The 23,774-nt window shown below is 56.1% G+C and overlaps 1 protein-coding gene across 1 annotated transcript in view; it reads right to left on the bottom strand.

The window, feature by feature from the left end:
* Positions 1-23,774, bottom strand: part of ANO1 (anoctamin 1) — a 95,452-nt gene that overhangs the window by 45,628 nt on the left and 26,050 nt on the right. Inside the window, exons 6-11 of the mRNA XM_052661864.1 lie at positions 20,857-20,908; positions 17,741-17,796; positions 14,177-14,218; positions 7,925-7,989; positions 6,990-7,124; positions 2,036-2,196 (exon numbers count right to left, since the gene is read on the bottom strand). Coding sequence (XP_052517824.1) covers positions 2,036-2,196; positions 6,990-7,124; positions 7,925-7,989; positions 14,177-14,218; positions 17,741-17,796; positions 20,857-20,908 — 511 coding nt within the window. The remainder of the gene's footprint in view (positions 1-2,035; positions 2,197-6,989; positions 7,125-7,924; positions 7,990-14,176; positions 14,219-17,740; positions 17,797-20,856; positions 20,909-23,774) is intronic.

The raw sequence follows: 23,774 nt of genomic DNA, 5'->3' as shown, positions 1-23,774 counted from the left end.
GGATCCTGGATGAGGGAACAGAGCTTGCCGGTGGTGTGCGGAGACTGCCGCTATGAAAACTGGGTCCCCTTAGCCAAGCAGGCAGAGGCACACCATGCCCAGGGCACAAGACCTCGGTGGAGAAGATGCCCGAAAGGGGCCTCTGATAAGGACACCAAGCCCCTCTTCAGATCTGAGGATGGGGATGGGATGGGAGTGAGGTGGTTGGCGCATGCACCTCTTCTAAGAGGAGGTGCTACAGCTCAGACCCTCACCAGGACCTGTCCTCCCCAGTTTCCAACGAGTGCAGAAATGTGATCAGGCAGTGATCAGACACCAGAGGGCCTGGCCGGTGGTCCACACTGGAACAGGAGCCCAGAGGACAGGCCAGTCTCTCCCCCTCTCCCCTGACCCCTGACTCAACCCTCGGCTCCTCTACACAACAGCCTCCAGATCTCAAAGGTTGGGCTGAACCCCACGCCCCTGGCTCCAGGAAGCCTTGGCCAAAATGGGACAAACCCTAGCCCCCTGCCAGCACCTGGTGCTTGCTGGGCTCACTGAACCCCTTCAGCCTTCCCTTAACACTGATGGAGTCTGAACACAACCGCGAGGGCAGCAGGGGAGGCTGCAGGGCCAAGCAGGGCAGGCTCAGGCTGGGAGAGGGTTCTGGAAGTGTGAGGGCCCGGAAGGCCACCACCTGGGCATCAGTCCTGTTCTGCTGCCCGTGGAGGTTGGCTCTTCTCTCTTGTCACCACCAAACTCCCTCTGGCTTGCAGGGGAATCCAAGGCCCCAGCTCAGAGGATTCTGAGGTTCTGAGGGGTCCTCTTCAGATCAAGGGCAGGTCTCCACTCCCCTTAGTAACGGAGGCTTGTACTGAATTCTCTGTTTGACGGGATCCTTGCGGATCTTAATTGCACTGACAGGTAAGAGCCGCACAGCTGGCTGGCTAGGGGCACCCTCCACCCCCCGGCCCACCAGGGCCCACCGAGCACCAGGACACATGGAGTATGCGGGGCCCGGGGCTGCCCTTCAGCAGGTGACAGCACAGCCCTCTGTGTGTCTACAGTCCGTCTGTCCCACATCTCAGCACCCCTGCCCCTTATACCTCCAGAACCCAGCTCAAGGCGCTCAGGCCTCTTCTAGGCAGCCCCTCCTGACTGCCCCTTCTCAGAGGTCCTGACCCTTCCCTCTATTGCTCTCTCTGTGCAGCTCCATCTCCTACTATCTGGGACCCCTGAGCACAGAGACGGGGGCTCTCACAAGACCCGGCTCACCACCCGGGTGGTGGCTCAGCACATGGGTGCCCAAGCCCCGAATCCCCTGCTGGCAAAGGCTGTACACGGGGCCATGGAGGAGGAGGTAGGCCTGTCGGCTAACCCAGAAACAGAGATGCATCCGTTTGCGGAGATTCATCCAGCCACCACTTACCCACCTCCCACATCCCCTCAAGCCTGAGATGGGTACCAGGTAGGACCTGCATTCGGAAGAACTCTGGGGAGGAGCCATCTGCCCTGGACTCCAGGTGGCAATGCAGTTCAGGGGTTAAGGGCACAGGCCATGGCAGATCAGGAGGTGGGTGATCCCAGACAACTCACACCCACTCTCTCTGGACCTTGACGTCATCATCTGTGAAATGGGCACCCACAGGGGTGCTGAGGGGTGATGAGAGATGTGCCCCAGAGCCTGGCCGGGGTCAGCTTCCCCAGCATCATCGGGAGGATGGTGGAATGAAGGCAGAACCCTTGGCCCTCCTCCTTCGAAAGCAGCTGCCCTTCCTGAGCCAACAGAGCCCAGCCCTGAAAAGAGCTCCATTTCCGGGAGAAATCACCCTCCAAGACTTTTTATGAGGGGCTCCTGGCCCGGTTGGACGCATCTATGGTTGTGTGTATCCGTGACCCAGTATAGCCCCCAGTTGCCCAGCAGACGGAATGGGAGCTGACCGTTCCTCCCGTGTGCATTCCTGGCACATGCTCCTGCAGGTAACCTCGAGGAGAGGGAGGGAGGAAGGGAGGGGCCACCCGAGGTCGCCCCTGCCCCAAAGTGGCCCTCGCTTACCCCAGAGGGCCATGAAGATGGAGAAGAAGACGGTGGCGGGGTTGTCGAAGAGGTGGCTGGCGCGGGCGGTGGCGCACGCGGAGCTCATCTTCCAGTAGCTGCAGGTCCTGTCGCAGAGCGGGCACATGGTGATGTTGTGTCTCTGGTCGCACATCTCCATGCTGGAAGAGAGGACAGCCCGGAGCACCCCGGCCAGTGGCCAGGGCCCCGCTGGCCCCCGTGGACCAGCACCTTCCGGAGCCATGCCGTCCTTGCTGGGGTGGACGTGGTTCGGTCGGCTAGCCAGCAGGCTTCCACCAGGGCCCACGTCTCTCTTCTCCACCCAAGGCCCCAGCTTGGCTTCCCACTCTCTGCTCCCCTTACCTTATAGTCTTCGTGACTTTTGAACAGGGTCCCACACTTAAATTTTGCACCCAGCCTGCAACTTCTGTGGGTGGCCCTGGGTGTGGACCCATGGGACTTTCTGTGTGGCGGGACAAGGTTGCATAAGTGTTCATCTCTGGGGTGGCCCCGGGCAGTGGGACGCACAGCCTGCCCTGGAGCTGCCCCTAGAAGTCGAGGTCCCCAGCAGCCTCCCTCTGATGACCAGGCACCGTCAAAGCAGTGCTAATAGTGAATGTCGTCCAAGTCCTGACGTGACAAGGCCCAGGAGACCCGAAAGAGGAGAGGAGTCAAGGCGCGAGGATGCCATGCCCTTCCTGAGTGCTGGCCTTGCACCCAGCACCTGCTCAGTGCCAGTCCTGCGGGCTTCAGTCCACCCCTGGGGGTGCCCTGGGTACCAACCTGAGGGCCTCGCTGGGCACTCTGGACCCATAAGAAGATGGAGACGTGGTCCACCCAGACCTCCTCTCAGGAGGCAGGTGGCTGGATCAGAAGGAACACACCCACAAGCTGCCTGGGGTTGTGGTCCCACCAGGCCGGGCTCACCCTGGAAATGAGGGGTGACCCGAGCAGGATGGGGCCCTGCTCAGGGCAGGCTTTCATTCTGCTGAGGAGACGCGAAGTCTGGAGACCGTGGGGAGCTCTGCGATGCCCAGGGCCCTCCTCCTCCGCCCTGCCAGTTCTCAGACTCTCTCTTACTAATACTGAAAAGTGTAGTATTTAAAGGCCATCAGCCATGTGAGCAGGAGACGTGGGCACCAAGTGTCCACCCAGGCTGGACCAACTCTGGGGCTGTTATAATCCCACTTTCACAGAGCAGGAAGCAAACCCACAAAGGGGATGTTACTTGTCCAGGGCCACACAGCAGAGTGGGGCTTTCGTCCAGGGCTCTGTCCCTGTCAAGCCTGTCTGTCCCTGCCCAGTTCTCAGCTGCCGCCCAGAGGCCACAGGAGGGCTCCCTGCTGAGGCCAGGAGGCCTGGCTTGGCTACTTGAGGGGCAGTTTCTGTTCTCTGTGAGCCCGGGGCTGGTCCTTGAGCCTCAGACTCGGTTCCTCCTCCTGGAAGATGAGGAGAGAGGCCAGCAAACGGCCTTACCAGCTTTGCCCTGCCCTGCCCCTCTCCTCCCTGCTTACTTGGACAAGACGCTGAGCTATAATTAGGCACAGGCAGGAGTGGATTCCCAGGGGTTAGATGGCTTTCTGGGTGAAGGGCGGGGGGTGAATAGGGTGATTGCTTTATAGCTTTAAAGAAAAATTTCGGGATGCCCCTGAGCTTATGCACAGATCCTGGCTGGACCACAGCCACTGGGGAGCATTTGCCAAGAGGTTGCGGGGGGCCCTCCTCTGGCAGCACTGCAGGTATTCCACTCAATTCTCTTCTCACAGTAGCTCTCCCCAAACACTCACCAAGAAAGCGTGTGCCTGCCGTGTGTGGCAGGCACGGCGTCAGGCATGGTGGATGGAAAGACAGATGGTGGGCAAGGCTATTGCCCCGGAGCATGTGGGGAAGCGTGTGTGTGTGTGTGTGTGTGTGTGTGTGTGTGTGACCACGTGTGTGTGCCTGTGAACACATGTATGTCGGGGGGGGGTCAGGCACACACAGTTCAGAGGGCAGCAAGGACTCAGGAGCCAGCCGGCTCTGCATGTGAATTTCAGCTCCACTGCTCGGGATCTGTGTGGCCTTGGGCAGGTCGTTTGAACTCCTTGGACCTCAGTTTCCATATGGAGAAGGCAATGGCACCCCACTCCAGTACTCTTGCCTGGGAAACCCCATGGACAGAGGAGCCTTGTAGGCTGCAGTCCATGGGGTCGCTAAGAGTCTGACACGACTGAGCGACTTCACTTTCACTTTTCACTTTCATGCATTGGAGAAGGAAATGGCAACCCACTCCAGTGTTTTTGCCTGGAGAATCCCAGGGACAAGGGAGCCTGGTGGGCTGCCGTCTATGGGGTCGCACAGGGTCGGACACACCTGAAGCGACTCAGCAGCGGCAGTTTCCGTATCCATAGAGCGGGCACGCTGAGACTTACAGAGCTCATTTTTTTTTAAAGGGCCACGGCATTTCATTTGAGTATATTGGGGTTTTTTTTTTTGGCCATGCCACATGGCTTGCAGGATCTTAATTCTTTGACCAGGGATTGAACCCTAGTCCATGGCAGTGAACGCACGTGCTGAGTCCTAACCACTGGACCGCCAAGGAATTCCCCGAGAACCCATGTTATTGGGTTGTCAGGAGGCTTAAACAAGGGAATGTCCAGGAAGCCCTGGGAATGGCACTGGGGTATTTAAACCATCCTCCCATTCACTGTCACTATTGTGGGAAGAACGGAGTGATGGCAGCTGTAGTGACCAAAAGGAGGTACAGGCGCCGACTCGAGGGGCCCATCTCTCATCCTCCCGGAGCTTCTGCTCTTCTGGGGGCTTCTCCCGAAAGGAAGAGTGGCAGGACACCCACCCTGTGTGACCCCGGGCCCTCTCAGGGGACTGGTGGATGGACACACCATTGTCAGCCTGTGGCCTAGCGCCACTGGGTGGGGGGCCTGGAGCCTGAGGGTGGGGGGAGGCTGGGAGGCCAGGGCCTGCGTCTCTGCCTGCCTGTGAGCCCCACGGCTTCCCAGCCCTCTGCCCTGCCAGCTTAAACAATGCCAGCCAGACAAAAAGCCTGTTTCTGCTGGTTTAAAACCCTCAGCCTCTCCCTTCACTGCCTTCAGCCAAAATAAAGACGAGCAACAGGCGCCTGCTCTTTGGAGCAGACAGAGGGACAGGCGGTGGGGCAGCATGGTGCAGGGCGTGGGGGCACTGGCCATCCTACAGACTTGGCCGGGCCAGGCTCCAAGCGGAACACACACTTCACGCTTGGTCCAAGGCGCCAAGCGAGCGGAGGCTGAGGTCAGACGGGGCCCCAGAGTCCCCAGTGAATGCTGTCCGTAACCCTGGCCATGTGACAGTGCTGGCCTGGCCCGGCCAGGGGCTGTCAGCGCCCTTGCAGGGGAGCCTGAGCCTCCCGAGCCAGGGTGTCCAGGGCCGCCAGCCCTGCCGTCCCTCCAGGACTGGGAGGGAGGCAGATGGAGCAGTCCCCGTTGGGGGCACCCCACCTTCCATTCGCCGAGAGTCTCTCGGACTTTGGAGTGAAGTCCCCTCCACGTCTAAGCTACTCTGATCTCTGCCTTCATTAAACCCCTGAGCACAGTGAACTCATGTCATTAGCAAACAAAGGGACAAGCTTTCTCCTGCCTGTGCCCAAAATAACCCTGGAGGGGACAGAAGCCAGATTCCTTTAACTTTCTGGTTCTGGGTGGGTGGAGTACTTGATTGTTATTCACGTAGATGGTTGCATGGCATCACCGACTAAATGGACAGGAGTTTGAGCAAACTCTGGGAGATAGTGGCGGACAGGGAAGCCTGGCAGGCTGCAGTCTATGGGGTCGCAAAGATTTGGACACGACTTACCAAATCAGCAACAACAACATGTATTCAAACATCCATTGCACAAAACTTCACCGTGCGTGGCCTTTCTACACCACTGAGTGGGGCCTAAGGAGCCAGTCTCTCCCCCAGGTCAAAGACTCCTTCATTGGCCCTTTTCTGACCAGACCCATGGATGAATTTCCTAAACCAGGGCTCTGCTTCAGAGACGCTGGGCTGAGTCATAAGAAGGGTAACCTGCCCTATGTCCCAAGACTATCCTGACAGACCGCTGGCTCCCGGGAGGTGGGCGGGGCGTCCGCCTCTCTAACCAGCACTTGGCCCGCAGGCACAGTGTTCCTGATGGAAGTCAGGGCTGGCATCCTGAGCTCACATCATAAACCGCTATCCCTGGGTCGAGATTGGCAAGTTCCGGGAACAGCAACCAAAGAGGGGAGACGCTGTCCTCAGACTCCCACTGCCTGAGTCACGCTCTGGCTACCAGTCTGGGAGACGCGCACCCGGCGTGAGGCCAGGCTGTCTCTGGGGTCTCGGCCTCCTTCCCAGAGCTCCCCACACCTGGCCTGCTCCCTGAGGAGCAGTGGCAGGCCTGTCGGCCCTGTGCGCACGGGCCGGGGTCTGCTGTGCCGGGCCAGCCCCTGCAGACCAAGCTGCTGCTGCACGATCTCCCCACACCGTGGGAGAGGGGGTGCGGCGCAGACAGGGCCCGGCCGGCCGAGTGCACCGCCCCGAGGTCTCCGAACGGTCCTGCCTCACTTCCTGACCTCACAGGGAACCAGTGAATTTTCTTGTCACATAATGACTAAGGACTGAATGGGAAAAAAAGCTTCAAAGGACAAAAAGGAGTCGGATATTTATTTTATGTCTTCCTCTCGACAATAAAATGTCTCCTAGGGCAAGCGTGCCTGCAAAGGCCGCCCACGCTCTCAGACAGCTATTAAAGCCTTCAGATGGGGTGGCTCTGGTCCTGACAGTGCCCGGCCTGGCCTGTGACTTCCCGGTTTGGAGGGGGGGTGGTGGTTGCTGAGTGGGGCACCGGCTTTGGGGTAAGGGGTCCTAGTCCCAGTAAGTTCTATTCCTGCAGTAAGGGGAACATGGCTCCTTAGTGAGATGAGGACATCTTTGGGGAGAGGGGCTGCCCACCTACCTGGGGATGTTGTCATCGACAGTGGCCCATCCGTAGAGGAAAACGATGATGCCGACCACAGAGGCCGGGATGAGCATCTGGGTGTAGACGCCCAGCCAGGCGAAGTACAGGCCAATCTTCTCCCCAAAATACTTTCTGCACCGCAGGGCAAAGCCAGACAGACACACGCTTACTCTCAATCCTTTCCAGGGGCAAAATTTACACCACGCCCCCTCCCCAGCACGAACAGCTCACACGGGGGCCCCTGGTTCTGGACCAAGCAGAGAGTGTTCGGGGGGTGGTTCTGAGCCAGGCTGTTATGTTTAGGGGGGCTCTCTGCTTTCACGGTGCCCACCCTTCCTCTGCTGAGCCCTGAGAATGGGAGCATTTCCTCCTGTAAGGCCCATGCAGCAGGGCGAGATGCTGCCTGGAGGCAGTCAGCTGTGTTCCAGCCTTGTGCAGCCTAAAAACAGGGAAACACTCCAGCCCTGAGGCACCAGTGACTCCATATATTGAGCATCTCTGTCTTCTTCATGGGCTGGGCTCTGATCTACGTGTCCCCACAGCACACACGTTGCCTGGTCTGTCCGCCCTGGGAGAGAGGTCTCTCAGGAGAGGACACAGTGTCCGGAGGGGGCAATTCTTACAGATTCCCAGGCAGCTCTTTTCTTCCTTTTGACACAGAAAGAAACTCCACCAGATGCCCGACTGGGTCGAGCCAGACTATGAATTTAGGGGGAGACAGTGAACATGACAGATGAGAGCCAGTCCTGCAATGAATCTGAACAAACTGCTTGATCTAAGGCTCAGCCAGGCTGCCAGTCTCTGTTGGGAGACCTCAGCTCCCCTGCACAAGCTCTTCAAGTTCGAGCAAGGGCCCACGCTCTGCACTCAGTGTGGTCGAGATGCACAGGGATGTTTATCCATCCAGGCCTACTCTCAGCATCCCCACTTACCTGACGAGGTCGATGGGCTGGTACTTGTAGAAGACCCCGTAACACGCCCACTCTTCGTACAGGAGCTGGGAAAAAGGAAGTGGTGAGGGCTGGGGAAAAGTAAACCACTCTCAGGTCCCTCGCCAGAACACAGAGCTGCCAAGGTGCTCAGCTTACGGCTACGTCATTCATTAATTCAACAAGCTCATATAGAAAGTCAGCCCTGTGCCAGGTACTGTGCTGGACAATGGGCTGTGAGCTGAACACCGCAGACACCCCCCTGAGCCCTGGAGCTCCCATTCTGGTGGAGGAGACAGACATGGAAAAATGGGTCCGAAGTTTCAGCTCTGATAAGGGCCTCAAAGAACCCGCGGGCAGTGATGGCATCTCCGAGCAAGAACAGACCTATGGTTTTAGGTGACGGTGGGGATGGGAAAGAAGCTTCTGGCATCATTATGGAATCCTGACTCTTTACTATTTGATCTGGGATTTAAAATGGCCTGCCACTGTCAGACACTTTCCTTTCTTTGTTAAAGATAGACCCACCAGGCTTTGGAGCAGAGAAACCCCAGTAGTATGATTTTAACAGATCTCACGAGGTGCAAAAGAGCCGGGGTGGATCTCTTGAGACAGGCTGTCTGATTAACATGGCTGAGCGAGATGAATGAGATCCACAAACCCACTACGCCCCAGGCTTGGGCAGGATGGTAATGAGCTTGGCCTTGTGGGAATGTGTATATTCAAATGTCTGTATGAACATGTAGGGTGTCTTAAAGAAGATTCCGGGTTAGGACTGCTGGTTTTAATAAAGAGATCCCATGCACATGGGTTAATTAATTAATGCTCTATCAACCTTAACCCAAAGCCTATGGTGACCCTGCTGGCTTGGGGGAAGCTGGCCCCAGCTGGGAACCCAGTTCCTTGGCTGCCTGTCTCTGCTGGCATCATTCGGGAAATGGATAGGAGGCCAGCATGGGGATGCCTGTGAGGACTTGCCAAGGTCTCTGGGCCTCTCCTGTACACTGAAGCTTGACTTTTGTCCTTTTCCCTTTCCTTAATATTTAAATTTAAAACTTGTGAGAGTCTCTTATATTCAGATTCTGCTGTGGCCCCAGATACATCAAATACAGCTTTCTATTTTTTTTTTTTTTAAACACAGCCTTTTATATCATCGCCCCCAATACACTATGCTATGGAATGAATGTATCTCCCCAAACACAAATGTGCTGAAGCCTTAGCCGCCCAATGTGACTGTATTAGGAGGCTACATATTTATGGAAGTAATTAAGGTTAAATGAAGTCATGAGAGCAGAGTTTTGCTCTGATAGGACTTGTTCAGTTGCTAAGTCATGTCTGACTCTGCAATCCCATGGACTTGAAGCCTGCCAGGCTTCCCTGTCCTTCACTATCTCCCAGAGTTTGCTCAAATTCATGTCCACTGAGTCGGTGATGCTATTTAACCATCTCATCCTCTGTTGCCCCCTTTTCCTTTTGCCTTCTATCTTCCCCAGCATCAGGGCTCCACTATGACCCATCTGTTTTGGGTGGCCCTGTATATCACAGCTCATAGCTTCATTGAGTTATGCAAGCCCCTTCACCACGACAGGCTGTGATCCATGAAGGGGACTAGAAAAGACCCTGACAGGACTCGTGTCCTTATAAGAAAAGGAAGAGACACCAGAGCTGGCTTCCTTCTCGTGCACACATGGAGGAAAAGCTACACAGCGGGAAGGCAGCTGTCTGCAAGCCAGGGAGAGAGCCCTCACCAGAATCCAACCCTGCCGGCACCTGGATCTGGGACTTCCAGCCTCCAGGACCATAAGGAAAAATATTTTCTATTCAAGCTGCCCCGTCTGGTACTTTGTTACATCAGCCTGAGTGAGTACATTCTCCCCCACTGACTTGGAAGACCCACAGCTGGTGGGACGGTTTTCCATACACAAAGATCCCTTCAACCGAGCCTCTGAAAATCAAAAATGTGTAAGAGGCTCACTCCAGAGGAGGCAATGGCAGCCCACTCCAGTACTCTTGCCTGGAAAAATCCCAGGGACGGAGGAACCTGGTAGGCTGCAGTCCATGGGGTCGCTAAGAGTCGGACACGACTGAGCGCCTTCACTTTCACTTTTCACTTTCATGCATTGGAGAAGGAAATGGCAACCCACTCCAGTGTTCTTGCCTGGAGAATCCCAGGGATGGGGGAGCCTGGTGGGCTGCTGTCTCTGGGGTCACACAGAGTCGGACACGACTGAAGCAACTTAGCAGCAGCAGCAGCAAGAGGCTCACTCAGAGGGGTCCAGCTTCCACAGACCAGGGAGTCAGGGATCCCTAGAAATGAACCTTTAGCAAGTTCAGCAAACTTTCCTTTTTTTTTTTTTTTTTTCCCATTTTGCATTGCCTTTCTCCTTCTGCAGCTGGAGCGTAATACTCAGGAGAGCACGAGCATTGTATTTCATCAGAAGTCAGCACACAGGGACAAAACAAGCAGGGAGGAGAAATCAGGGAGGAAAACAACAGAGAACAGCTAAATGCATTCTTAATAAACTACAAGCGAGCCTTGCTGTCAGAATCCTGGGTTTTGCCTACTCTGACCTCTTTAAGAGGAGCTTTCTTTGGATTTTAAGTCTTTCTGTAAGTGGCATGAACAGGATGTGTTCAGCATGACTCCAAGTCCTGAAAGACTTAATGGCAAGTCTGGTTGCTGGTGGGGGAGCCTTTGGAGCTTCTGCAGAAGGGACTAAGATGCAAGGGGCCGACCCCATCTCAGAACAGAAGGGGTCCAGGAATTAGAGCCAGGCTGCCGGGCTGGGATGGTGGCTCCACTGGGTCGCAGTGGGTGTCCTGGGCAGACCCTCCCCGCTGAGTCCCATCGTCTCCTTGATATGGGAGGAGCCTGTCCTTCCTCCCAAGTCATGGCGAGGACTCAGACGGACCCAAGGCTTTGTGAAATGGAGTGCTGGGGGCTCGTTATGTGTCACCTGTCTGATTATGCAGAAAAGGAGGAAAGCCTACAGTTTTACTCTCTAAAGGGAGAGGTCTGAGCCAGCAAACTCCGATGAGATGGCACAGCACCTCTGGATAAACAGAGCAGCCGTCACCAAAGGCAGCTTCCTCCCCTCAGCTGAAATTTACAGCCTAGACGCGCTGGAGGTGGATCAGAGGGAGGGATGAAGAGAGAGGCCCTGGGATGGAAAGGGGAGGCACAGAAAGACCCACTTGAAGGCTTGGCCTTGTCACACTGGCCACCTTGTTCCTGGGCCTGCCCAGTGGGACTGGTCACATAGCAGGCTGGCCATCACCCACCAGTAGACATGACAGACGGGGGTACAGCCCAGCTTTCTACATAAACCACTTTATCTTGGTGGACTTTTCTTCCTGCCAAGACGAGAACATCAATCACCCTGCAGCCATCAGCACAAGGAAATCAAACAGATTTCCTGGCTAGGGTTGGCAGAGCTCTGTGGAGCCCTTCGGCCTGTGAGCAGGTGGGAGGTGTCTGGGGCCCTGGGGGCAGGCTAGCTGGAGGCTGGTGGCTCTGGTCACGGTGGCCCTGGAGCCTTCCAGAACCTGACCTCAGAGAGATCCTGGCTCCACCCACCGGCATCTCTTCAGCCCAGACCTCCCACCTGAGCCCACACAGCTTGGGGTGGGGGGCTGTCACGGCACTGAGGTGGTCTGTAGTGACTGTACATGGACTTGTCCCTTGCTATCTCCCCCTGGGACGGAGGCACCAGTAGGGCCAGTCTGGTCTGTGTCATCCCCAGCTTCTCAGACCAGGCACATGACAAGTTTCTAGCAAGCAATTGTTGAATGAATGGATGGATAAATGCATTATGGGCCAGGGCCCTGCGGCTCTCAGCACAGCACACCAGGGACCACCTCAGTTCACACCTGGAGGAGGGAGCTCTTGGATCACAGGTTTGCAGCCCAAAGATCAGACCACGAGCTGTGGCCGTGCTCTGCCAGTCTCTGGCCCGCCTCCCCTGAAACACTCCTGCTTGTACCCTGCTCTGTCAGATCAGCACAGGAAAATGGCCTTGGCTTGGCTCGCCCTCTTTCTGTCCTGTGTCCTCAGGCACATGGGGATCCTGCCACTGACAGGATGCCACAGATTTTGTCATTGCAAAAGCAAAATACTCAGAACCAGATCACTCAGGGTGAAGTGCTCATGGGAGAATGAGTTCTCTGAGCTGAGACTCAAACACGTGTCTGGGGCATTTCCTCTTCCTCCCTTCAGTCTTTCCTTCCTTCCACCATCCACCACTACTCATCACCTATCCATCCTTCCACTCGTCCATCCACCTGTCCGCCCATCCACCCACCTACCTGTCCATCCACCTGTCAATCCATCTGTCACCCACCCATCATCCATCCATTCACCCAGTATTCTCAGGCCTTGTATTTGTTGCTGGGACATAATATTAAATAGAGGCAGGCAGCATTCCAGGCAGAGAACACGGCTGGGGCTAGATAAACCTGGAGCTGTCTGCTGGGCTGGCACACAGCGGTGCCAAATAATTCCTAAGTAATAACTGCATAGCATAGTCTTGGCACTGACGTGGCCATCAGTCAAGTCTCCTATGATTAGAATGGCAGTCAGTGAGGCTGGAGCATGGGGAGGAAGGTGGGAGACTGGGGTGGAGGGCCTGGGACCTGGAGGCTGAATGGCCAGAATGGGTGTCAGGGAGTGGCAGCGGGTGTAGAGGGATGTAAGAGGCTGGGTTCCAAGGCCAGGGCTGGTGCAGGGCAGGCCCGTGGACCAGATGGGGGAGATCAGTAAGTCACGGGCTCGCAGACGAATGCCAGATGTTCCACTAAAAATAACTAAATATGTAATTTTTGTGTTAAATCAGATAGCATCTTCAGTTGGATTCCTGGGCAGGTGGGCGAGTTGTATCAAGTACCAGAGATTTAAAAGCACATATTGGGGGCTGGAGGGAGGTGGGAGCGGAGAGCATTTCACATACAGAGGCTGGGGCCCTGGTGATTGGGGACAAGGCCTCCATTGTGAGCTTCTCAGGGAAGCGTCTCCACCGTCAGCTCAGTGGGATCCACTCTCCAGGAGCAACAGGCAAGGCAACTAGAGCAAGAAGCAAGGCAAGTAGCGGGGCGGGGGGAAGGGCGCAGGGTGCTGAAGGAATGCAGGGCGGGGTGGCTCCCTGAGGTGAGGGAGGGCTGGGCTTATTGGGAAGATGGGAGGAGTTCATGTAGAAGCAGAGAAAATGTTAGTGGCTCAGTGTGTTCGACTCTTTGCGACTCCTTGGCCTGTGGCCCTCCAGGCTCCTCTGTCCATGGGATTCTGGAGGCAAGAATACTGGAGTGGGTTGCCATGCCCTTCACCAGGGGATCTTCCCGACCCAGGGACTGAACCAGGGTCTCCCTCATTGCAGGCGGATTCTTTAACCGTCTGAGCCACCAGGGAAGCCATGTAGAGGCTGGTATCTGGGAGCAGGCAAGTGAGGGGAGGAGGAGAAGCGGCTGTGGTGGCCAGGAGTGACTGTCCTGAGAGCACGGGTGGGTGGGATTAGGAGCCAGTGAAGCAGAAAGGGTCACTTGGTGTTTCCCAAAGTGTGTCCCACAGAACACTAGCTCCATAACTTCCCCATTAAAAAGGGTTCCAGGACAGGTAAATTTGAGAAGCACTGGCTTGACCACCATCCATGGTGTCCCCTACTGGAGCGATGCTGGGGGCCAGGGCACTCCAGGTGGCTGGCCTCGCTGTTCCCAAACTCATTTCCCCGGAAGCTGGGGTGATTAGGCTAAATGTCAGCAAAGAACTCTGGAGGTTCTGGCTGCTCCAGTGAGATACAGTCGGTGCATGAAGGAAGGATAGGGCAAAAGGGCAGGCTTGGGGCACTTCCCTTCCCCTCACATGCCCGGACGGCCTGCCAAGGATGCTTCTGAGGATCAGAGCTCCCTGATGGCTCAATGGTAAAGAATTCACCTGCAGTACAGGAGCCGCAGGAGACGGGGTTTCAATCCCTGGGTGGGGAGATCCCCTGGAGGAGGGCATGGCAACCCACTCCATTATTCTTGCCTGGAGAATCCCATGGACAGAGGAGCCTGGCGGGCTACAGTCCGTAGGGAGGCATTGAGTCAAATATGACTGAAGCAAGTTAGCATGCACACAGCATGAGGAAAATAGTCCAATGAGGCAACTTCACCCACCTTCTCCACCAGCTGTGGGGCCGCGGCTCTGGGACCCTGCGCCCCTGCCCCTTGCTGGCCCCAGGACTCCCGACCCCAAGGAGCGGGCTCCCGGGTCTGCACACCTACCTTCCTGTCGTTGAACTCCACGTTGTCCCCTTCGTAGTCTCCCTGGCAAGAGAGAAGGGCTTTTATTGTCCTGTGACCCTTCCACAAGGCAGGTGGGCTTGTCCCAGGAGAGAACCTTGTACAGTGTGCAAGGGCGCCCAGGTCCCCTCCTCCTATGATAACAAGCGCCATGAGCCCCGGGCTGTCCCGCCTGCCCTCCCTCCACTCCCAGAAAGCCTGAAGCGCCTTCCCCCCGATGTAGAGATGATACCCAGGAAGGGCAAGCAGTCAGTCCCTTGGAACTGGTGACACAGAGAAAAGAGGCTTCGGGGGCTGGAAGGATGGTCAGTGAACATCCCGTCCTGCCAGGGGGTGTCCTGCTGTTTTGCCCCAGGCCCCACCTGTGTGGTGCCCCTCTCCCTCTCGAGAAGGATGCACCTCAAGGTGTCCCTCTCCCTCTCAAGTGTCCCAGGAAGGATGCTGAGTTAGATCGGTGAGGCCAATGTCCTCATCCTACAGATGGCAACACCGGAGCTCAGAGGAGCACACTGACTTCCCTGGGAGAGACGTGAGATCTGGTCAGACCTGGGACTTGGATCCAGGTCTCCAGTCCCAGCAGAAAAGAGGGAGGGCCTAAAAGTCAAAAGGGAGCCTAGTTTCCCAGACGGGTGACAGACGAATAGAAGTGTGGGAGAGGCTGGGCCTAGGGGCTCCTGGTGCCTGCTCCACTTACCAGCTCCTTTCACGAGCCCCACCAGCCCAGCTAGCCCCTTCCAGTGGTGAGAACGAGATCACCAGCCAGACCACTAATGCCCGTGGTCTCTGAATGAAGGTGCTCTGGGAGCAGTTTAACCAAATTCCCCTCAGTCTTTAGGCACCGCCCCTCTACCCGCCCACCTCAACCTTTATGCCTCCCCAGTGCCTCCCCTTTCGGCTGAGATGGCCCCAGGACTCCAGGAGCACCCCATTTCCACAGAGGCCAGTTAGTTGGTGACCTGGAAGGGGGCAGTTGCCAACCAGGAAGGAAGCCAAAAAGCTGTCCAGCAGCAGCTGAAATGCCAAGTCCTTCTCCGGAGTTGAACGCCAGTTACGGGTCGGAAGGCTCTTCCTTCATCCTCCACACACAGTCATAACTGGTTGTTGTCTGGTTGGCCATGACCCAGAACCTGGTCTGACGGATGGGTGCTCTTGCTGAATGAAGGAACAAGTGAGGCCCTGGAGGGGGTGGGGTGCTCCGGGCCACGTACTGAGATGCGACCTAGCACAGCTCAGGGGTGAGAGGCTGATGGTGAGACCCATACACGCACAGGAGGAGTCTGCCCCCTGCCAGAGGCTAAGGTGCAGCCTCAGTGCAGCCAGCATCCTCTATTTAAGGCATGGGGTCCATGGGGCTCCATTCAGAAGGATTTATCGCCCCAAATATTTGAACCTCAGCTTCAGCACTTAATGGTGTGTGTGTCCATCGGCTACACGGAAAATTTATGGACGGAAAATCTCATATTCCCTCGAGATGACCGAGGTCCATTATCCGGCTGGAAAGAACCCTGGAAACAGAGCCAGTATCTGGGCTCCGCCCCTTGGCTGTGTGCCCCTGGGCAAGTTGAAGAATGGCTGCAGTCTCAGTTTCCCCGTCTGTAAAGTGGGAACAGTCCCCACATGACGGGCTTCCCTACTGCCCTGTCAGGTACAAAGATGATGATGCAAGAGGAATTTCCAAGATACAGATCTTGGAAATGCTTTGTGTGTGCCCCGTGGATTAGTCAGTCTTGTACTCATTGGTTTAAACTACAGTGAGAATCCGTTCCTAAGACAAATGTAGCAGCCAAGCCTGAGAAGAGAAGGTGCGTCGGCCTCCAGGGAAGGTGGAGGTGGTTGTGCAATGGGGGGTGGAAGAGCCTGTCAACCACATCTGTCTTCTGGCCCCTGCTCCCTAACAGGGGTGCTGTGTGACCTTGGGCAAGTTGCTAAACATCTCTGAGCCTTCGTGTCTGCACCAGATTAAATGAGATAAAGCTCCTACTAAACATGGTTCTTTGCATACAGTTAAGTGCTCAGAAACATTGATTTCTCCCCTTTCCCTTTCGAGACTTAAAGGGCTGAATCTAGCAGGCAGGGAGGCCCTGAAATGTTTTGGCTTCTGTCCCTGACCTCTTGGTAGGGGTGATCAGCTGGAAGGCCATGCAGGGATATGTTCCTGGTGCCTGTGGGGTGGAGCAAACCCGAGAGGCACCGGTGGGGTGGATGAGCGAGGCCCCTTCTTGGGAGGAACCTGTGGATCTGAGCCTGGTCCTGGAAACATTTATCCAGCAATAGGTCAATTGTCAAGACCACCTGACTTCATTCCACACCGCATTTACTGAGTACGTAGGAGGCGCCACACGTGCAGCGAATGACAGCCAAACAGTGTTTGCTTAGTGGAACCGAGAGCAGGCAGGCCCAGAGAGGAAGGGAGGACTCAGCCGTGCGGGGGAGGGGAACAGGCAGGCTCTCCCGGCAGTCGCTCTATCTGCCCTGGGCGAGGGTCAAGGCAGAGAAGGCAGAAGGGCACTGCAGGCAGAAGGAACAGCAGGAACAGAGGCACAGAGACGGGAAAGGAGGATGGGCTGATCCCCAACCCCCCCAGTGAGTGACAGGGGGGCGGCGGCAGCTCGGCTAAGCATCCTTCCTTCTAGGCCAGCAGTCCGGGTGGACGGCCCTTTGCTGTCTGACCCTCTCTGTTTGTCCAACCCAGTGTCTCACTGAAAGCCCTCCCATTTCTGTATTCCCATCAACACTCTCTGCAGCTCCGGCAACTGGACAGGGCGGGCATTATTCCCGACTTGCAGAAGGGGGTGCTGGGGCTCAGAGGGGACCTGGGCTGCCTCCAATCAAGGCCACAGAGGAGGGAGTGGCCAGGACTAGAATCCGGGTCCTTGGACCCCCAAGCCTGCTCCCCTTTTCTCCTAGCCTCTGCAGTAACACACATTTGGAAAGATCCAGAGATCCTCTGTCCGGGGTTCCCACACTGCTCAGGCCCCATGGCCCATCCCCAGTGCCCTGCTGAACTCTAGTCCCTGTTTCCATGGAGACAATAAGAAGAGACTCCTCTTTCTCTCCATCGCAAGCCAAGACAATGCGACTGTGGCCACAGGCTATATTTGTCAGGGGGTACCAGTGGGATTTGGAGATGTAGCTCAGGAAACTGGCCACTGGCTCTGCAGAAGCAGATACACGAAGAGCTCTGGCCAATCTGCCAGAGCCCAGCGGGGCAGCGGGTCGGGGTGGGGAGACCGAGCTGGCGCACAGTTCTTGTGGAGCAGCTGGCCTGAAGTTCAGATACACCTGGGGCAGAGTTGCTGCCATAGCGCCCTTGTCCTGGAGGAATGGTTCAGTGAGAAAAGATGGCTCTGCGTGTAAGTCTGGTCCCACCTGAGGGAACCAGGAAGGGCTGTGAGCCGGTGACGTTTTTACAGGAGTGCCAAAGCAGGAAGCCCAGACTGCAGGACGATAAGAGCTCCCTGGGGGAGCTTCGGTGTGGTGTGGTCCTGGGGACCTGGGGACTCAAATGACGCACAGAGATGGACAGCGTGGGTCCAGGTTACTTACATCATGCAAGGGGTAGGCCGCCGAGTAGACACCATTGGCCAGCAGGCTCGTGATGCCTTGAAAATAAAGGCAGAGAGATGGTTATGGACCAGTCATGTTTCCTGCGGCTCCGGGTTCCATCAGAGAGGTCCCAGGACTGTCTCAATCATTGAGAATTTTTTCAAAGCAAGCCACACCTGGCTGCACAGAGCCCGGCCACCTTTCTGGGGTTTCCTCCCCGGGTTTGACTGGGAGATGATAAAAACATGCTCTGTTGGCAGAATTAGAAAGACAGAGAGGAAACCCCAAGAGGAAGTAACACCTGGGAGGAAGGAGGGACCCCCAAACCTGCGATTCACCAGCTACCCCCACCTGCTTGAGGGCAAGCCTGCAGATGAATGAGGGAAGTGGAATGTAAGTAGTTAGAGAAGCTGAATCATGAGAAAAATATGGATGGGAAAATTGATGGTGTCAGAAAACACACATACAATTTGGAATTAGATTTTAGGTTGATTGGAAAAGCTGAAGAGGAGGCCTGCGGGCCCCACGCGGGGCAGAGGCACTTACCGTATCTATCACACTTGCGCCTCTTATTTAAAAGGGCAGAGTCCTTCTTTCTTCCCTCTCCTTGCCCTGTTTATACATCCGGCTATTAGTTATACATGAATGAGGCCCCGAAAGGATCAAAGCTGTGTCTGGGGGGCAAGGTGTTCATTCTTGCCATCCAGTGCTCCTGGGGGGCAGTGGAATGATGGCCGTGCCCCAGTTTGCTGCTCAACGCCCTGCACTGGAAGCAGGATAAACATAGCCACACCTGCACCTCCCAGAGTCCAGAGGTGTGGACTCAGATGCCCAGCCCCAGAGTAAGGGGGGAAGGCAGAGCCTGGCTGTGCATGGGGACTGGGGTTCTTGGAGATCTGATCTGGGAGAGACAGAGCTGCCCAGGAGTTTCTATGAAGCCCTTTGCTGGTCACAGAACCCTCCTCCTGGCCTAAGAGCCGTTCTAGGTAGTAAGTGGGTCAGACATTTCAGTGGCCTGGTTGTCCCACTTATGACTACTCTGCTCTGGCACGGGTGGCAAAGTCCTTCTGTGAAATCTATTTAGAAATAGACCATCTCCTCAGCTAGTGATCTGGGCTGATCAGGGCACTTGAGGACGCTTGGAAACCCAAAGCAGAGTAAGGTGGGGGCACGCGGCCAAAATCCCCTGGCTGGAAAGTTCAGCTATGATATAACGTGAAGGAGGGGCCTGATTTATCGTCCCCAGAGCTCTCTCAACACCGTGCTGCCACAGGGTCTTTGCACAGGCCGTGCTCTCTATCTGGAAGGCCCACCTCTCTAACACCACCTCATCAGAAAGACCACTGATCACCGATTCTAAATCCCCCCTCACTACCCAGCCCCTTCAACCTGCAAGACGATGTTCTGGTTTACCTGGCTCTCTCTGATCTGTCTCCTTCCTCCAGAGCAGAAACTCCCTGAGGGTGGGGTCCTACCTGACCCAGAGGCTAGTGGGTAACAGACCCCATCTATGAATCTGGAGGTCAGGAGGGCTTTCAGACAAGGTGCCAATGTGGAATGGGGAGCAGAGAAGGACCATCTGTCTGCTCTGTCACTGTTGCTGGGAACCAGCCCCACCATGGAACTTGCCAGAAGACAGAGACAGCTCCCCCTGACCAGGATGGCCTGGTGTGGGGTCGGCTCTGGGTGAGAAGGGCCCAACCCTGAACTCTGCAAGTCTTCACAGCAACCACACAAATCTTCACCAGCAGGGACCCCCCTGCATTTAGTCACTCAGTCATGTCTGACTCTGCGACCCTATGGACTGTAGCCTGCCAGGGAGACTGAGGTCAGAGACGCATCGCTGGGGCTGCTGCTGCTGCTAAGTCGCTTCAGTCGTGTCCAACTCTGTGCGACCCCATAGACGGCAGCCCACCAGGCTCCCCTGTCCCTGGGATTCTCCAGGCAAGAACACTGGAGTGGGTTGCCATTTCCTTCTCCATCGCTGGGGCTAGACCCATGCTTCTCCCACCTCTGGTGGCCTGGGTCACCCTGGAGGATCTTGCTCCATCAGACACTGGGCTATGGGGTCAGTTTTCCTGGCTTCCTCTTGACTCCTGAAATCCCCCCTGCCCAGTGACTTAGGACACAGGCTTAGAGATTTCAGTCCCAGAAGGGTGGCCCTGTGACCATTGGCCACACACGGCAGGCGACATGCACCCACCTGACCCTGGAGGTGGCATCCTCTCCCCTCCCCCGCATCCCGGGCCTGCCCCAGGCTTCAGCTGAGAGCATCTCACTCCTGCCTCCACCCCCCCAGGAAGCCAATAGGGAAGGGGGTCTCCCCTGGTGCATAGGCTCTTACCAGACCCTCCCCACACCCTTGAACCCCAGCCACGAAACTTCAGACGCTTCTAGAGCATGAAGGACTGTGCTGTGAGCTCAGCTCTCAGCGGTCGTAAAACAGCTCCAGGAAAAGCAAGGAAAGGCTGGGGAAAGGCGTCCCTTTGTCCTGAAATGATTTGCTTTAGCAAATTCAGCCCGGGCTGTGGGCAAGGGACCCCCATGGGGAGAGGGTTCCCTCTGCACGCTTTGGTCAGAAAGGTTTTGCACCTGTGGTTCAAATGTTCTGTAAACTGGTACCCGAGGAGCCCAGCGGCGATGGTTTTGTGGCAGGTTCTGCATCCAGGCACCCCTTCCAGCAGGGCTGCAGCCCGGGGTGGAAGGCGGGGGAGGCACCTTCTAGGCTGCATGTGTGTCTGGCAAATGGCTGAGGATGGTGCCCCCACAGGAACCCTAACAATCTCCCCTTGGACTGAGATGGTCAAGAGCAGGGTGAGACCCCTTGGCGGCCCCTTCAGTTTCCTGCAGGCAGGATTCACTGCCTCTGCTAGGAGGGGTGCCTCAGGCCACCGCCGATGCCTCCAGCCAGAGATGAGAATCCTTTGGTGTTTAAAAGAGCCGTAAAACCGCCTTGTGGTCCTGGAACGGCTCTCCTGCCTTGAAATGGTTACATAGGCTTAAATCAAAACTCTCTGGAAAGGCCCAGCCCAGCCGCCCAGCACCCACAGAAAAGGTGGGGAGGAAGATCACACAGCGAGACGAGTGCTGATCTCAAGCCCCAAGCACGCCCTTACCCATGCTGTACTTGGCCTTCGTACACGTTGTTCTCTTCAGGATTTCGTAGACCTGTGGTGGAGACAGGGGCGGGGGCCGCAATTACTCCATTGAGGGTCGCTGGGAAGGGAGGTGGTCACTGACCGGCCGCCCGCGCCCCCCTAGGATGGTGTCAGGACAGGTCACCTTGAAAGGCCCTTGCCGAGCTGGTGCCCAGGGGTATGGGCGTCCAGTGCACGGCATGTTTCTGCCCCTCCGGCTGAAAGGTGAGTTGGAATTCAGAGGTGTGAGGGCCCTGCCCATAGGACTGCTCCCTGATGTGGCCCTGGATGTTCTAGAGACTCAAGCTCCTTTCAGTTCAGTTCAGCTGCTCAGTCGTGTTCGACTTTTTGCAGACCCCATGGACTGCAGGCTTCCCTGTCCATCACCAACTCCCGGAGATTGCCCAAACTCACGTCCATCAAGTCAGTGATGCCATCCAACCATCTTTAACAAATTACTTCACTTTGATCCTTGGGAGCCCAGGCCTGGGGGTCTGCCTGTCTGCATTTGAGTCCTTGAAGCTGTGGGGTCTTGGGCCAACTACCTTGTGCCCTGAGCCTCAGTTTCCCCATCTGCAGAATGAGATGAAAAGAATTGACCCTGCACCGTAGGTGTTCGGGTCAGAGCACTCCAACCCCTCGACACCCCCGAGGTCCTGCATCCCAGTGCCCCTCAGGCCCTGAGGCGTCTGACTTCTGTTCACCTGCCCAGCTCTGTCCCAGCAACCCGGCCTCCTATCTGCCCCTCACTCACTGGCCCTCTCCTGGGACCCCAGGGTCTTCACCCTGGCCATTCCTTTCACCAGAAACGCTTGTCCCCCAAGAGCTAAGTGCCTGCAGGGCCACCTTAACTAACAGGCAACCGAGGAGCCATGGTCCCACTGCTCCACCTTCTAATTTTGCTCTCTCTTCCCCTTTCTTTTCGGCTGTACCTCGTAGCTTGTAGGATCTCAGTTCCCCAACCAGGGACTGAACCCTGGCCCCAGCAGTGAAAGTGTGGCATACTAACCACTGGATTGCCAAAGAGTTCCCTAACTCGGCTCTCTCGTCCTGGATCCCTCCACACTTGCCAAGTATCAACGTTGCCTCTCCCTTCCCGCTTGTCTCGGGAAGATACCAGGTGCTCAGCAACTGACTGATGAGTGAATGAATGAATCACCCAGTGAGCTGGCTCCCTCCCCGGCACTTCCTGAATCTCCTCGGTGGCCTCATCCTGACCTTGCTGCTTCTACCATAATCACCTCTTCCCTTCCACATGCAGTTACAGCCCTGGTTCACCATCACCACTATGACCCCATATCCACCCTCTTCCATGTCTGGCCACTGGTGGTGATTTTTTTAGGACCTTGCTCCACAACCATCTATGGCTCCCTAGTGCCTACAGGCTGGAGATTCAAGTCCCAAGACCAGCATCTCTGGCCCTTCCCCATGGTTCCCTGATGATCCTGGCTCCTACCCACCTGCACATTGGGCTGCCCCAGTGCCAGGAGCACAGGGAAGGAGGCAGGAAGGACTGTCATAGCCTTGTCTAGAATGACGATGGGTCTCTGAGACCATAGGATCGAACTAACCATGGGCAGAGTTCTGAGTCACCAAAGAGTTTCTCTGGCGCATCGGTGGTTCACAAACTGGCCTTCAAGGTCTCCGGGAGACAGTGACCCCCACCCCAGAGGAGTCAAGGATGATTCAGCTAACCCCTACTGGCTCTGGCAGAATAGCTTTCTGTGACTTGGGGATGAATTCAATTATAAAGCAGATCCTAAACAAGATGGGGCCCAGAGCCTTCATTCACATATGCCCCCCAACCTCGGGCCACCTCCTGACAACAGGAATGAATTTACAAATTTACACCCTACCCTTGCAGGAGCATCCTGGTGATTCCCAGTAATATAAAGCCGGGGCACACATACATCTGGAAATGGCAGGTTCCCAGGTCTCCCCACTGGCCATTCCTATCCTCCCTCATCCCAAAATGACAAAGAAAAAAATGAAACCATTCAGGTTCAACTGGGTCCAGTTCTCTGAAGCAGTCAGTGGCCAAGAGGAAGTTACCTCTCTTGGAAACATATCAACCCCAAACTACACCGGCCGCTGGCATTTTTGCATAAATGAATTCCTCCTTGTTTATTATAATGAGGTTGAATTTCACCAATAACACAATCAATAATAACAGTAGGCCCTGCATCCAGGTCACCCTCGGTGGGGGCACAAGGCAGCCCTTTCAGCAGGAGGCTGCCACGGAAGCCGCCAGGCTGGGAGGGGACACTGAGTGGATGGGACCTGGGTCTGTCTGTCCAGGCATTGGCCCGAGCTCCCCATGCCAGGGCAGCATGCATGGTGCCTGTCCCGTGCCTGGTGCCTGCCAGCCTCGACATACAGCTGTGAGGGGCAGCTGTCTGCTCAAGGTCAAGCGGCTGCCTGCTCTCTGCCCCGCCCCTCTTCTCGCTGGGTTGGGAAGAGAGAAAAGCAGCGGCTTGGCCGCCAGGTTAATCCTTGTTTAGATAGAAGTTGGGTCCCGAGCTGGGCACAGCCCAGCATGGCTGGTAGACAAGTTGGTGGCTGCTGGATAAACATTAAACCAATACCTGGAGTAGTGCAGAGTGGCCTAGTCAGATTTCAAATCACAGTTTGCTCGTCTGGCAAAGCCCTGGAAATCTAGCCCCAACCCTCATGCCTTTGTCTGCACCACACCATCAGTCCCACCTGGCCGGCCTGCTCAGAACCCTCCAGGCAGAGAGGAACGTACAGATTCCATAAGGGCAGCGGAAAGGAGGTTGGAGAGGTATGCGGGGAGCCGAGAACACACGGGAACATTCTGAAATAACCTGCGGGGTCTGGAGTCCCTCTGCCTCCTTCCCGTGGATCCACCCGTTTTTCCCCTGGGCTCCTCACAGCCA

This window comes from Budorcas taxicolor, chromosome 25 (genome assembly GCF_023091745.1).
Source record: "Budorcas taxicolor isolate Tak-1 chromosome 25, Takin1.1, whole genome shotgun sequence".
In the NCBI taxonomy this organism is placed as follows: domain Eukaryota; kingdom Metazoa; phylum Chordata; class Mammalia; order Artiodactyla; family Bovidae; genus Budorcas; species Budorcas taxicolor.
Note: the sequence above shows the minus strand (reverse complement) of the source record. Positions and strands in the feature narration are given on the sequence as shown.